Here is a 14,855-nt window from a genome sequence, read left to right on the forward strand (position 1 = left end):
CTTACACAGAAAAACATCCAGGACCGGCTAAAATTTGCAAAACAATACATCAAGTCTCCGAACGCATGTGAGAAAATGTGCTATGGTCTGATGAGACCAATGTTGAACTTTTTGGCCACAATTCCAAAAGGTACATTTGGCGCAAAAAACAACACTTCGCATCACCAAAAGAACATACCATCCCCATGGTGAAGCATGGTGGTGGCAGTATTATGCTTTGGGGTTGCTTTTCTTCATCTGGAACTGGGGCTTTAGTCAAGGTGGAGGGAATTATGAACAGTTCCAAATACGAGTCACTTTTGGCCTAAAACCTTCAGGCATCTGCTAGAAAGCTGAAGATGAAGTGGAATTTCACCTTTCAACACAACAATGACCACAAGCATACATCCAAATCAACAAAAGAATGGCTTCAGCAAAAGAAAATTAAAGTTTTGGAATGGCCCAGCCAAAGCCCAGGCCTAAATCCAATAGAAACTATGTGGGGTGACCTGAAGAGGACTGTGCACAAGAGATGCCCTCGCAATCTGAACGATTTGGAGCACTTTTGCAAGGAATAGTGGGCAAATATTGCCAAGTCAAAATGTGCCATGCTGATAGACTCCCACCCAAGAAGACTGAATGCTGTAATTAAATCAAAAGGTGCTTCAACAAAGTATTAGTCTAAGGGTGTGCATACTTATACAACCAGCTTATTGCACATTTTTTTATTTTTTATATTTTTTCCCCTAACAGATTTGTGTGTTTTTCAATTGAATTGTACAGCTTATAGGTCACATTAAAGGTGGGAAAAGTTTTGAAATGATTTATTGTGGTCTCATTTTTTTATATCACAAAAAACAGGCATTTTAACAGGGGTGTGACACTTTTTATATCCACTGTAAAAAGGCCACACTCAAAGGTATGGACAAAAATGGAAAAACAAAGTTGTCAGTGAGATCAGAAAATAAATTTCTTTTTGCACAAAAAGAACGAAAACACCTAAGAATGGCCACACTAGGGAGGAATCACAGGCAAGAACATGGAGACATTCAGGAAAACACTGCAGGCTGGAGCAGAAACCACAGGATGACAGTTATAAAGACAGCTTTATGAGAAACTGTTTTACGTAACAGGGCAAACACAAAAAAAAAAAAAAAAAAGAAAATAAAAAGAAATCCTCAGAGCAGACTTACTAACCATGCAGATAAGTAACACATTAAGAAATACAGACCTTGTTACTTAAGAAGGGTTAACTGTCTCATCTAAATCAAGAGGTATGAGACAGAGATGTGGTCAGCTTTCTTGGGATTGCATTTTTTTCCTTTTCAGATCAGCAATTTAACCACAGCTGCATGCCGACTCCTTCATTAATGTGAACAATGGCAAAATCTGTTAAAGGTAAAATGTTCAAAGAAGGTGAAAAAAAGAAGTAAAGTACTTACCATGACTTTCTATGTGTGTTGTCCATCTCATCCTTTATTCTCACTGATAGGTCAGATCCGATCCATTGGATCCATCTCGGCCATTTTTCAAGCTTGAGGTCTTCAGCAAAGCTCATGGGACTCATTTTTTACCCACAATGCAACCCTCGAGCTTCCTCAGATCTTGTTTGACCCAGCAGTTTATACAGAAATTATGCATATGTAAACATATATGTATGTATGTACACACATATATGTATGCATGCATGTATTAATCAAGAATTAGAAAACTAAGACTTCTGAGGCTATACAGCCCTGTGGTATCGAATTTGTGCTACTCAGTCTCCCAGGAATACAGGCAGGTAGTATGGAGGGAGGGTTGTGAGAATAAAGGACGAGATGGACAACACACATGGAACGTTATAAGTACATAACTTCTTTATGTGATGTTGTTAATCTCGCCTTTACTCTGACTGATGGGACACTGTCCCAAGCAAACTGACTCTTGGGTGGCTCATGGGAAAATATTCTTCAGAACCATAAAACCAAAAGAGGGCAAATCCACTTTGTAATGAGTAATAAAGGTATGAGGTTTTGCCCAAGATTGCTGCAGCACAGATATTATCCAATGGTAGTCTAGCCTGAAAGGCTGCAGATGTGAGTACAGATCTTGTGGAATGAGCTTTAACGGTATTTGGAAGAGCTCTGTTCTTTGAATTATAAATGTAGGATATGCATAGTGTAAGCCATTTAGATAAGGTGCCTTTTTTAATATTAAAATAAGACTTGAAAAGCTGACCTGATTTTCTAATTTCAGAAGTTCTAGGTAAGTAAAAACGTAACTGCCTATGAACATCTTGGAGATGCAGTGAATATTCTCCTTTATTTTGGAAGTTAGGGAAGAAACCTGGTAGCTCTATAGACTGGTTGAAGTTACTTTCCGATACAAACTTGGGCAGAATTGAGGGGTTAGTGCATAATGAAACTCTGTCCTTATGAAAGACTAGGTACGAGGGCTTGGCAGATAAAGCTTGCAACTCAAAAACTCTTCTGGCTGAAGTAATAGCCATTAAAAAGAGTGTTTTCCAGGAGAGGTATTTCAACTCATGTGTAGCTGATGGTTCAAAGTGGAGAAAGATGTTAGATAAATTGAAATTGAGATCTTGGGGGGGGTGGATTTTTATATGGGGGTCTAATCATAGTAGTCCCTTTCAGAAAAGCTTTACAAAGTCTGTGTGACATGATTCCACAACCATTTTCTGCTACATGGAAAGTGGAAATTGCCAACTGAACTCTAATAGTTGCTGCAGCTGTTCCTTCATTGAAAAGTTTTGTCAAAACCCGTGCAGCAAAGGGGTCTATCTACTTTTCGGTGGCCCATGTAACAAATCTCCTCCATTTACTTTTGTACAATTTTCATGTAGATGTTTTATGAGAGGATAACAAAATATGTTTGACTGGAGAGGAAACGGATGGAAACCTGGCGAACAGGGGAACTGGAGCAGTCAAGCTGTCAGACTGAGATTGCCCAGGTTGGGATGAGCCATTCCTGACGGGTTAGTCAGAAGATCCGGAGCCAGGTCCAGAATCCATGGTTTGTCCCAAAGATGAAGCTGAAGAAAGGGGAACCAGATCTGACAAGGCCTAGAGGAGCAATTAGAATTATTCTTCTCTCCAACAAACTTGCTTTCTGCAAAAATTTGGGAATTAGAGGGATTGGTGGAAAAGTATAAAGAAATCCTGGGAGCCAGTCGTGAACAAGTGCATCCCTTGGTGACTCCCCCGCAGGAGGGATCTGGGCAAAGTAGTTGCTGCATTTGGCATTGGTGGGTGATGCAAAGTGATTGCAGCAAGGCTGGCCCCATTTCCGGAAGATCTCTTCCGTAACTTTCTGGTTGAGGGTCCACTCGTGTGGCCATAAAGTGGCTCTGCTCAATTTGTCTGCAATCAAGTTGCCCTGGGATATGCATTGCTATCAGAAAATGGTTGGAGGCTGTAGCCCACTGCCAAACTCTCAGAGCTTCTTGACAAGGGGGGTAAGATCTGGTTCCCACCTGCTTATTTATGTACTGGAGATGTTGTCTGACTGGATTGCTATCATTCCTAGATGCAGTGTGTCCTGAAATGCTTGCAAAGCTAAAAGCACCCCCTTATCGTCAGGATGTTTATGTGCAAGTGATCCTCGTGTTCTTGCCAGATGCATTGGACTGTCTTCCCTAGATAATGCACCGCCCCTCCCATTTGGGAAGCGTCTGTGGTCACCATGGTCTGAGGTTGAGTGGTAATGAAAGGACGGCCTTCAGATACTAATGAAGAGTGAGCCCACCGTTTAAGATCCTTTTTGCAGGCGTTGGTTATCATAATTTTGTGGGACATTCGAAGTTCCAAGATTGACCATTGTGTGGAAAGTAACCACTGAAGTATTCTCATATGAAGACAAGCTAAGGGAATGAGTATGACTGACACTGCCATTTTCCACAGTACCTGAAGGACCAGTTTTGCAGAGGCTGGTGTCTTCCTGATTAACAGTCTTACATAATGGCAGAGATCGCCTACTCTGTCTTGTGGAAGTCTTGCTACTAGTGTAGTTGTGTTTATCTCTGCTCCTGTGAAGACTAAACTTTGACATGGCCCTAGAGCAGACTTTTCATAGTTTAAGGTAATACCTAAGGAGGAACAAAGATGAAGAGTGTAGTCCCTGGTTTGTAGCAGAAGATGCCTGGTCGGGGTGGTTATGAGCCAGTCATCCAGATATGGAAACACATGGAATCCTTTGCATCTCAGGTGAGCTGTCACTACTGTCATGCACTTGGTGAACACTCTGGGGGCTGTAGTGAGATCAAAGGGCACAGCTCAAAACTGAAAATGATTGGCTCCTAGCCGGAAGTGCAAGAACCTTCTGGGTCGCCTTTCCATTTGAATGTGGTAGTACGCATCCTGAAGGTCTACAGAACACATCCAATTGTCTTTTTGTAGGACTGGAAGTATCAACTGTGGTGTCATCATCCGGAACTTGGCATTTTTTTACCGATTTGTTCAGACTGCTGAGTTCCAAAATGGGTCTCCAGTCCCCTGTTATCTTTGGAACTAAAATAATCTTGATCAAGTTCCGGATCCTCTCTGGTCTGTGGGGACTTCCTGGATGACTCTTTTTGTTAGCAACTTTTGGATTTCTAAAATTGCTTGTTCCCTTTGACTGGGTGGAACATCTGGAACTGACTTGTTTACAGGAACCGGGAAGAAAAAGGGAATGATATATCCTCTGGATATTGTGTCCTGCACTCATTTGCAATTTGTTATCTTTAGCCAGGTTTTTTGGTGCAGAGACAATCAACCCCCAACTGCCTCCAGAAGGGAGGAATCAGGCACTCCTTCAGGAGTACTGGAAGGTTCCACCAAAGAAAGATTCTCTGGAGCCATGATTCTGCAGGCCTCAACTGCTGCAAGGGCAACATCTTACATTAATGTCCCCCCCCCCCCGTGCCTCTAGGAGAACTTTCACCCTGTGTGTCTTGGAACGACCTTTGAGATTTTCTGAACTACATCTTCCCACTAGCTTTCTGACCTTTGGGAAAGGGTCAAGTAGGTGTGGAAAAACATATTCCAACAGCAGATAAGGTCTTGCCTTCTTGTTCACACCTAGTGAGAGTCTCCTTCACTTTAGGTCCAAAGAGAAAAGAGCAGCCAAAAGGGGCGATAACGAAGGAAGACTTGAAGGGCTCTGCGAAATCGTAAAGGCGCATCCAGGCCTGCCTCCTAAGGGAGATACCTGAACCTGCCACTCTACTCATTCCATCTGCTGCATACAATATTAGTCTCATGGATGAGTTAACGACTTGAATTCAGGGTGGCATGCTAAGCGTTGACTTTAACTGCCACCGCATCAGCTACAGCTCCTTATCAGGTCCCTCTGTAATCTAGTGAAGTGGGTGAAATAATTCAGGGACAGTAATGCAAAGGTCACTGATGACAAGACATGCTTCCCATACCTATACATGGTCCTAGAATCCTTATTAGGAGTATGGACAGAGGAGTTGGTCTCAGAAAGCTCCTTTTTAGTGGCTGCCGCCACGACCATGGCATCAACCACTACACATTTTGTTAAAAAGTTTTTATCTTTAGGGGCAGTAATGTACTTATATTTGGCCTCCTAGGAGTAGGCTCTATGGAGTCTCAGGTTTGCCAAGCCTTCCAAAACATTAACTCGATATGTTCGTCAGAAGGAAGGGTCACCAAAGAGGTTGAAGGGTGAGACCTAAAAGCCTTCAGGTAAACAGACTCCTCAGCCGAAGGGGAGGTGGACTGCGAATCACCTCTCTGTTTTAAGATCTCCAGGATATCTCCAAAAGAGACATTTTCAGGAGGCGATCGTGGGGACCTTCTGCTTCATCGAGGTCAGTGTCAGATTGGATAGACTCCTCTGGGGAGTCAAGAAGCTTCCTCTTGCATGTCCTCTTCTGAGGAATCTCCTTAATGGGATATTCTGGGGAGGTTTCGGAAGAAGGGGCAGTTCCCTGTGGAACATCCTGAGGCCTAAGGTCTTTGCGGACCTATGGAGAGGGTAGGTGAGAAGACAAAGACACCTGAACAGGAGAGGGAGGAAAATCCAAAGGAGATTGTGTCTCAGACTGAGAAGTAGTCAGAACCCTCCTCATTACCTCAAATCCAGTCCGTCCCCACTTCGAAGCACTCCCTGGATCCAACAAACAAGTTTTCAGAGCCAAAGGAACCTCCAGAGTTGAAGGCGGAAGCTATGAAGCTGAGGTAGGAGCGGAACTCACCTGTGCCAAGGCCCCCAGAGGTAGGGCCAGATCTGATGAGATCCAAACCAGCTCTGCGGATCCAACTGGGAAGCGTCGACCCCCAAAGGTCTCCTGCTCCAATCAGATGGAAACACTCGCGGCAGATACTGGATCCGAGGAACCTATGGGTCCTGGACCTGATACAAACACATACTAGATATCGGACTCTTCCAACTCCAAAACCAGGGGATGGATCAGAGGAGGAATAAGCTCTGAGGGGGAAGATTGAGTCTGATTTGACTCCTTTGGGCTCGGATCCAACAGTAACTTGGCCAAAGCCAGTTTTCTTAATAGTCTCTCCACCACCCTATCCACATCTTCGTCAGACAAACTCCTGGTGGACCAAGTAGAAAGAGTAGGTGACTGTTTCCAGGGAAGGCGATCAGCTCCTATGTCTAATTTCGGTAGCTAACAGTCGGGGTCGAAGGATTTTTCCGCTCCGAGGCAGCCTTGGAACCGATCAGAGATATCTGCTCCAGTGGTGTGCCTTTGGATATGACAACTTTGGAGCCTTCTGCTTCAGCTCTGAAGAGGATCTCGGCTCCAATGAAGCTCTTTTTAGAAGTTTGCCAGATCTGGATAGTTCCGGCGATATAGCCTCATAAAGACTTGTCTTAATCAGGCCTTTCAATATAAGTTTATTTTTATGCTCCATCAATGCCCAATGGTTAAAACCATGGCAGATGGAGCATGATTCTTGCAAATGAAGAGGCCCCAAGCAATAGACACAAAGAATGTGTGATTCACTCAGGGGGCATCTTCCTTCCGCACTTTTCAAATTTTTTGAAGCCTACAGACTTCCCTTCTTGTTTTTGAGACATACATAAGATGGAAAGGAATCAGAGCACACACCAGCACGCTCGCACAAAGCTCAAAGGAGAGTCCTTTAATTTAAAAGGACAGAGACAAAGAATTTTTTTTTTTAATTTGAACGGGAAAGAAGAAAGATGGGGAAGAACATCCTCTAATTAAAAATGTTAGATGCCCTCTAACTTAAACGGACACTAATAGTTATTAGGGTAAAGAAACTATTGAAAAGATAAAAGGGTGAAGATATTTTAGGTTTTATAAAAAGAATAATTATAAATAGACCAAAAAAATGAAACACTTAGCCCAGAGCAGTGAAATCCAACCTCTGCGCTGCACAGCAAATGAGATCTGAGAAAGCTACGGGGTTGCATTATGGGTAAAGAATGAGGCTCACAAGCTTTGTTGAAGACCTCAAGCTTGGAAAATGGCCGAGATGGATCCGATAGATCGGATCCGACCCATCAGTGAGAATAAAGACGAGACTGATGTCATGGAAGAAGGGACAGCAACCGACGCAGGACCCAAGACTTTGTTAATCAGGCCGACTGAGGACAACCTGCCAGCAGATTACCCTAATGTAATGCCTGCAACAGTGAAACACGAAGAACATCATCACATCACTAGTTTTATCACATTCTAACATGGCAGCAATTTGGAATAATCTTCTAAAAAAGGATACTTAAGCAAATCTAAATAAATAACTTTAAAGGAAGTATGTAAGGTGAGAAAAAAACAGCACTGTCCACCACATTTCCAGTAAATTTATACAAAAACAAAAACGTAACACATTCTGAATAATCATACCCTTTCATTAGCTGAGCTGCTGTAAAGTATGCTGCCATAGCTTGGTCATGTTCACTTTCAACAGCAAATGAGTGACCATAAGCAATCCAAGCTGGACCATATGTTCGTTCCAGTGTAGTGGCTTTGCTGAAACAAGCAACATCACAAGCTTAGTTGTTTGAACTTTAGTCCAAAATACTCACTGCATATACAGGCACGGTTAGACAGTGAATACAATGCAACAACTAAATCAACATATTTGACAAAAAAGTACAGTTGTGTACCTACCATAAATGTAGATGTTCGAGTGTATTCGCTGTTGCAGTCATTACACTTGGGTTATCTGCCGGTAGGCTACCCGTAGTCGTCCCGAGTTCCAAAGTCTTGGTCCAACGTCAGTTACTGTCATCTCTTTCCTGACGTCAGTGCGCCAGGGGTATAAAAGATGCAACCGACGCCATTTTCTTCAGTTTTTCTTGCCCCAGATGTCAGGTGCCCCCAGATAGGAAGGCTGGAAAAATAAAATTATGCAAAAAGCATGCATGTACTAATATAAATATTTCCTTCATCTACAAGCAAATACACCACATAGGTTGTATAGAGTTGAGAAGTACAGAGAAGTCCCAGCAATGAAAAGGGGGATGGTGGGTGGGTAACCTGGACTGCAACAGTGAATACACTCGAACATCTACATTTATGGTAGGTACACAACTGTACTGTGCTCATCGTGTTTCACTGTTGCAGTCATTACACTTGGGTTGAATCCCAAAGCTGAGGTTGGGCGGCTGGGTCTAAATTGGATTTGGAGAGGCTACCAGGCCCTGCAGGACTGCAGTGGCAAAGCCTGCTCTGGATTTAGAGTACAGAGGCAAGTGGTAGTGTTTGGTGAAAGTGTGCACTGAGCTCCAGGTTGCAGCTTCTAAAATGTCTTTGGTTGGTACTCCTCTGAGAAAGGCTGCTGAAGTGGCTGCTGCTCTGGTAGAATGTGGCCTAATGACCTTAGGCACTGATTTGCCATGTTGTGCATAACAGAAGCGGATGCAGTGTCCTATCCATTTTGATATTGTCTGCTTTGTGATAGGTTTTCCTTGTGATCCTGCAACATAGGCTACAAACAGTTGCTCAGTTTTTCTGAAAGCTTTTGTTCTGTCCAAGTAGAATCGTAGCTGTCTGTGTATATCCAAAGCGTGCAGAAGTCTCTCCCCTTTATTCTGGGGATTTGGGTAGAAAGTTGGTAAATGAATGGTTTGATTCAGGGCCACATTGGAAACTACTTTTGGCATGAATGTTGGGTTTGTCCTAAGAGAAACTCTGTCCTGGTGAAAAATGATGAAAGGTTCCACAGCCATTAATGCCTGTAACTGTGATACTCTTCTTGCTGAAGTTATTGCTAGGAGCAGAGCAGTTTTTCATGATAAGAATTTTATATCAGCTGTGCTGGCTGGTTCAAAAGGAGGCAGTGTGAGTTTTTCTAAAACAAAATTGAGATCCCAAGTTGGTACTGGTGCTCTCCTTGGGGGTCTTATGTTTTTTGCCCCTCTGAGGTACTGTCTTAGTAGAGGATGTGAAAAAATAGGAGGTTCCATATTGTAATGAGCTGAAATGGCAGAGGAATGGATTTTAATTGATGAGAAAGATAGGCCTTTGTCCAGCATCTCAAGTTAGGTATTGTAAAATCTGAGGTATATTTGGAACAAGTGATTCGAGCCCCTGTGCCTGGTTCCAAGCACAGAATCTCTTCCATTTTCCTGCATAAGATTTCCTAGTGCTGGGCCTCCTGGCTTCTAAAATGACATCCATAACAGCTTTAGAGAGAGGTGTAGTCTGAGTGGCTACATTATCTGCCATGCTGCCAGATTTAAGGTTCTGAGTTGACTGTGCAGAATCTGATTGTTTTGTTGAGTCAGAAGATGAGGAATTTGAGGTAAAGGCCAAGCTGGGCCCTGAGACAAGCTCTTTAGGATTGGGTACCAGTGCTGGCGTGGCAGTCTGGGGCAAGCAGGATCATTTTTGGCCTTTCTTGTCTGACTTTTAGGAGCACCTTGGTAAGAAGAGGCATTGGAGGGAAGGCATAGACTGTCAGGGCTTTCCAGCTGAATGATAGAGCATCCACTTTCCATGCTTGAGAGTGATAAGTTCTTGTGCAGAATTTCTGTAGTTGGCAATTGTGAGGGGAGGCAAAAAGATCTATGTCTGGGCGTCCCCATTTCCTTGTTATCATGCTGAACACCTGTGGATTTAGTTTCCATTCATGAGGGTCCATGAGATTTCTGCTTAGTTCATCTGCCAGTGTATTTTTTGTTCCTGGCAGGAATTGTGCCTGCAGATATACCTGATAGGTTAGTGCTGTGTTCCACAAGGTCATGGCTTGCCTGCATAGGGGGTAGGAATGGGTGCCCCCTTGCTTGTTTATGTACCACATAACTGTGGCATCGTCCGTCTTTATTAGTAGTTGTCCTGGATGTAGTAGGTCCTTGAAAGCTGTCAGGGCATTTTGTACAGCTAGCATCTCTTTCTGATGGATGTGAAGATGCATTTGTTCCTTGGGCCACTTGCCCTGAATACATTTTCCTGCCATATGTGCCCCCCAGGCATAATCCGATGCATCCATTGTTATTGTCTGCCTGGCTGTGGGTAAGGTGAAAGGCTGTCTCTTGTTGTGGTGACAGGCCTGGGACCACCATCGAAACTCCTGTTGTAGGCAGGGAATTAAAGTTATGATTGTCTCCAGGCTGTGACAATGTTGAGTCCAACCACTTTTTAGATACCATTGTAGTTTCCTCATATGCAATCTTGCATATGGAATTAGTAGAATGCAGGACACCATGAAGCCCAGGGACTGCAGAATTTTTCTTGCAGGGAGCTGGGTCTTTGTTGCCATCAGTTGAATGTAATGAGTCAGTTGCCTTTGTTTGTCTGACGTGAGATAAGCCATCTGGGCAGTTGTATTTAAGCTTGCACCCAGGAATATTATCTCTTGAGAGGGCACTAGTTTTGATTTCTTTTCGTTTACTGTGTACCCTAGGCAAATTAGTAATCTTTTTACAAATGCCAGATGCTTTAGTAGAATGTCCTTGCTCTCTGCTTGAATAAGGCAGTCGTCCAAGTAGGGATATATTTGAATTCCTTTTTGTCTGCAAAATGCAATTACTGGTGCCAGGCATTTTTTGAAGACCCTGGGTGCAGTAGATAAGCCAAAGGGCAGTGCAGAGAATTGGTAATGCATTGAGCCTGCTATGAATCTGAGGTATCTTCTGCAAGTTTGTCTGATTGGGACATGCAGGTATGCCTCCTTGAAGTCCAAAGTAACTAGCCAAGCCTTCCTGCCCAGCATGGGTAGAAGCTGCTGTAGTGTTAACATTTTGAATTTTGGAACATCCAGGAAAGTATTTAGGATTGACAGGTCCAGTATTGGTCTCCAGGCTTTGTCCTTTCTGGGTACTAAGAAAAGTCGTGAGTAAAATCCTTGCCCCTGTTCTTGCTGTGGTACTCTTTGAATAGCTCCCATGTTCATGAGAGCAGCAATTTGTTTTTGCGCCTCTGCCCATTGGTTTTGTGGCAGGTCCGGCATACCTTTTGATTTTGGAAGCATGTGAAAGTGGAACCTGTAACCCTGAGAAACAATATTTAGTACCCATTTGTCCTGGGTAATTATGTGCCAACTTTTTGAGAAAAGTGCTAGCTTTCCCCCTAGGGGTGCTGCCAAAAGGTAAGTGCTTGGCATCTGTACAGGGAAGTCATTGGGACTGTTTCCTATAAGGTTGTGATTTGTCTTCCCCTCCTTTGGGGGCTGAGATCTGCCTCTTGGGCATCTGTATCTGCCTCTTTGTAGCCTGTCTGACACCAGAAAGGACCAATTTTTTGAAGGCCAGTTTCTCCTAAACCTAGGTGGTTGAACCTGTAAGAAATCCTTTACTGTCTGCATAGATTTTGCATTATCCTCCATTTTCTTTAACACCTCTTCTGCCTTAACACCAAACAAAGTATCATGCTGTAGTGGAGCATCCAATAATTTTACTTTAACATGGTCAGGTAAACTTTGTTCTTTCAACCAAGCATGCCTTCGAATAACAGAGCCTGTAACTGCGGCTCTACAAGAAGCCTCTAATGAATCAAAACCACATTGCAAAGTATGCTTTCCCACTTGTTCAGCTGCATGCAATAAATCCTGCATTTCCTTACTGTCAGGACTTTCTGAGATTGAAACCATTTTCTGCTTTAACAATGACATGAGGTACTGTTGATATTTAAGCATGTGAAACTGGCAATTTAAAGCCCTTACAGCTAAAGTAGCAGAAGTGTAAACTTTTTTCCCCCATCTGTCCAGAGCTCTGAAATCCCTATCCGAGGGGACAGGATTTTTAACAGTGGAAGCCTTAACCCCTTTAGGACCCTGAGAAATTGTTTCTGGATCTGCAGCAGGGTTTTTGTAAAGAATTATATGAGAGTCAGGGACCCTGTAGTACCTGTCTGGCTTGACTGGTGCAGGGGGTAAAGAATCAGGAGTCAGACTGGATTCAGAGAAAACATCATCAACAACATCAAGCACAGGGGGAATAGCCAGGGGCCTGTGCTGGGGCAATAAAAGAAAGTCTCTGAGCCTTTTCTTGGATTCTGAATAATCCTGGCTCTCCCAATGGAAATGCTCCCTCGTGGTGTGCAGGGTTTCCCCAAAAGAATAATCCTTAGGCGGAGAGGCTGAAGGTATAGACTCTTCTGCATCAGGGTCCTCATAGGGAGGGAAAGAATATCCCTGATCAGAAGAGGAATCAGAGGAAACAGAAACCTGGTCAGAGGAATCATAGTCAGTGTCTTGCCTAGGCCTTTTGTCAGCAGGGGGATGGGAACCCCTGATTAAAGTAATTAGGTCTTCGGCCATTTTTTGGCATGGATGACTGTTCAGTAGAATGCTGTACTTGTTTCCTTGTCTTTAATGGTGTTTTTAACTTTGCCTTGGCTGCTGTGGTGGGCTTAATTGTAAGCTGTGAAGGTCTGAAAACACCCTCAGAAGCCGATGCCTGCTCAGCGGCTCCGGACCCATCTGAGGGAATAGTTTCCGTAGGCTCAATACCTTGAGTTTCCACAGGCCTCGGTGTCTCCACGTGGCTGTCGGATACGGCCTGTGGCTCTGAGGTAGCGGGTGTCAGGGGCGGCAAAGGTGCCTCACTAAGAACTGGCGACTGGCCTAGAAGAGACTTTGTCGTCGGTTTTGGACCTCGGATGCCTGTCCTTTTCTTTGTCTTTGCGTTTTTTTATAAATTCCGGTCTTCGGTTGTTCCGACGGCATTATGTAATTAAACCTTCGGCCAAAATAATGTAAAGCAAAATCAAACTTAATAGTGTGTTTATTGAATCTAGCACAAAACCAACAACTGGTAACGTTGTGGTCAGGGCCTAGGCAAGGAATACAGTAAGAGTGAAAGTCCTTATGAGGTATTTGCTTCCCACAAGAGATACAATTATTAACTTTTACTGACATCAGTCTGGAGCAAGGGTACTTAGCTTTATTGAAGACTTCGGTTCTGAAACTCAATTTCGAAAATCTCAGGAGTAGGCCGACTGGCACTTGCGAACTGCTTTTGCTTCGGGCACCGCGCGGCAAGAAAGACTGAAGAAAATGGCGTCAGTTGCATCTTTTATACCCCTGGCGCACTGACGTCAGGGAAGAGGCGACAGCAACCGAGGCTGGACCAAGACTTTGGAACTTGGGCCGACTGCGGGTAGCCTGCCAGCGGATAACCCAAGTGTAATGACTGCAACAGTGAAACATGATGAACATCTATTGATGTGAGAGTACTCACCTTTCTCTTAGAGCTTTTTGAAGGTCCCTCGCAATGAATATCTTGTGGCTTCTCCTTTCAAAGTTTCTCTGAATGACCATTCTAAGAAGTTTAGCATTCTGGGTTATGCACCATAGTATGCTGTCATTCTTAAACTTGACCTACTTCTGTTAGCAGGAGCAATAGAGTGAAGAACTGAATGGTCATACATAGAAACAGGAGTGGTATCAGGCTATGTTAATAAAACACACTACAAAGTGTCCTCCGGATGATACTTGGATATGGATTGCTCTGGTATACCAGTATTATTTTTTCTTTGAAGGGTCCTCTGCAGTGGGGTATCTGTGAAAAGAATTCCAAAATGGTATTAACTGCCTAAATTGCCTTACTTTGAAGGGTCTTTTGCAGTGGGTTACCTGTAAGAAGAAAAATCACAAGTATTATACCTACAATAATGGAAGGAGACAGACAGACCGAGCAAAGGTGAGAAACCAGCTTTGACCCAGTGCTTTGCTGGAAAGCTCGCCAAGGCCTTTGACACTATTCAAGCCCTTTGACACTATTCCCCATACAAGCATTATTTTTCAGACTTGTAAATCTGAATATGTCGTGTGATGTATAGTTAACTAGTTGTCGGATAGAACCCATGTAGTTAGAGTAGCAGATATCACCTCTGAAAGCAAAACAGTTACCAGAGGTGTACCACAGGGCTCAGTTTTGTCCCTCTCCTATTTGGCAAACATTTCCCAGACCTTCAGGCCAGCACTTATGGCCTATGGTTAACTAAGTCTGCAGGTGACTGCACACTGAGCTGAGCAGAGCAGGGGCACTGACCACAACTCTGATCTGTGATATACAGCAATAAGTACCCTGTTATTTGCTTACTTTTTACTAGTTACTGCTTATTCTAGCCATTATAGCACTTTTTATTGTCTGCTGCATACTTTGTACTGTATTGTATTGCTATAAACTAATCTGTATGGTTGTACTAAAATTGTCTGCCTTACAGGGGCTGATAAATAAGATTTTTGTTAGTAAATCTTAAAACATGTTTTAGCTAGTTTCACTGTGTGAAAGGTATTAACTGGAAATGTTCTCCATTTAAGCATTTGTTTGTTTATGATTTCCTGCCAAGGAGTGCATCATATAACTGATTTCCTTGCTCTTTTATCTGTTTAAAACTTTCATTTAGTAGCTCACTGCTGTTTTTCTGCTGTGATAAACACTTCTGTAGTGTTTTCTGCTTAAAATAGTGTAGCCAGTAGCTGTAGCACAGCCCA

The 14,855-nt window shown here is 43.3% G+C and overlaps 1 protein-coding gene across 1 annotated transcript in view; it reads right to left on the bottom strand.

The window, feature by feature from the left end:
• CDC16 (cell division cycle 16) overlaps positions 1-14,855 on the bottom strand; it is a 786,728-nt gene that overhangs the window by 384,152 nt on the left and 387,721 nt on the right. The window contains exon 12 of the mRNA XM_044071112.1: positions 7,817-7,942. Within this exon, the coding sequence (XP_043927047.1) occupies positions 7,817-7,942 (126 nt within the window). The remainder of the gene's footprint in view (positions 1-7,816; positions 7,943-14,855) is intronic.

Source organism: Protopterus annectens, chromosome 5.part0 (genome assembly GCF_019279795.1).
Source record: "Protopterus annectens isolate FY-2018-M chromosome 5.part0, PAN1.0, whole genome shotgun sequence".
NCBI classification, from domain to species: domain Eukaryota; kingdom Metazoa; phylum Chordata; order Ceratodontiformes; family Protopteridae; genus Protopterus; species Protopterus annectens.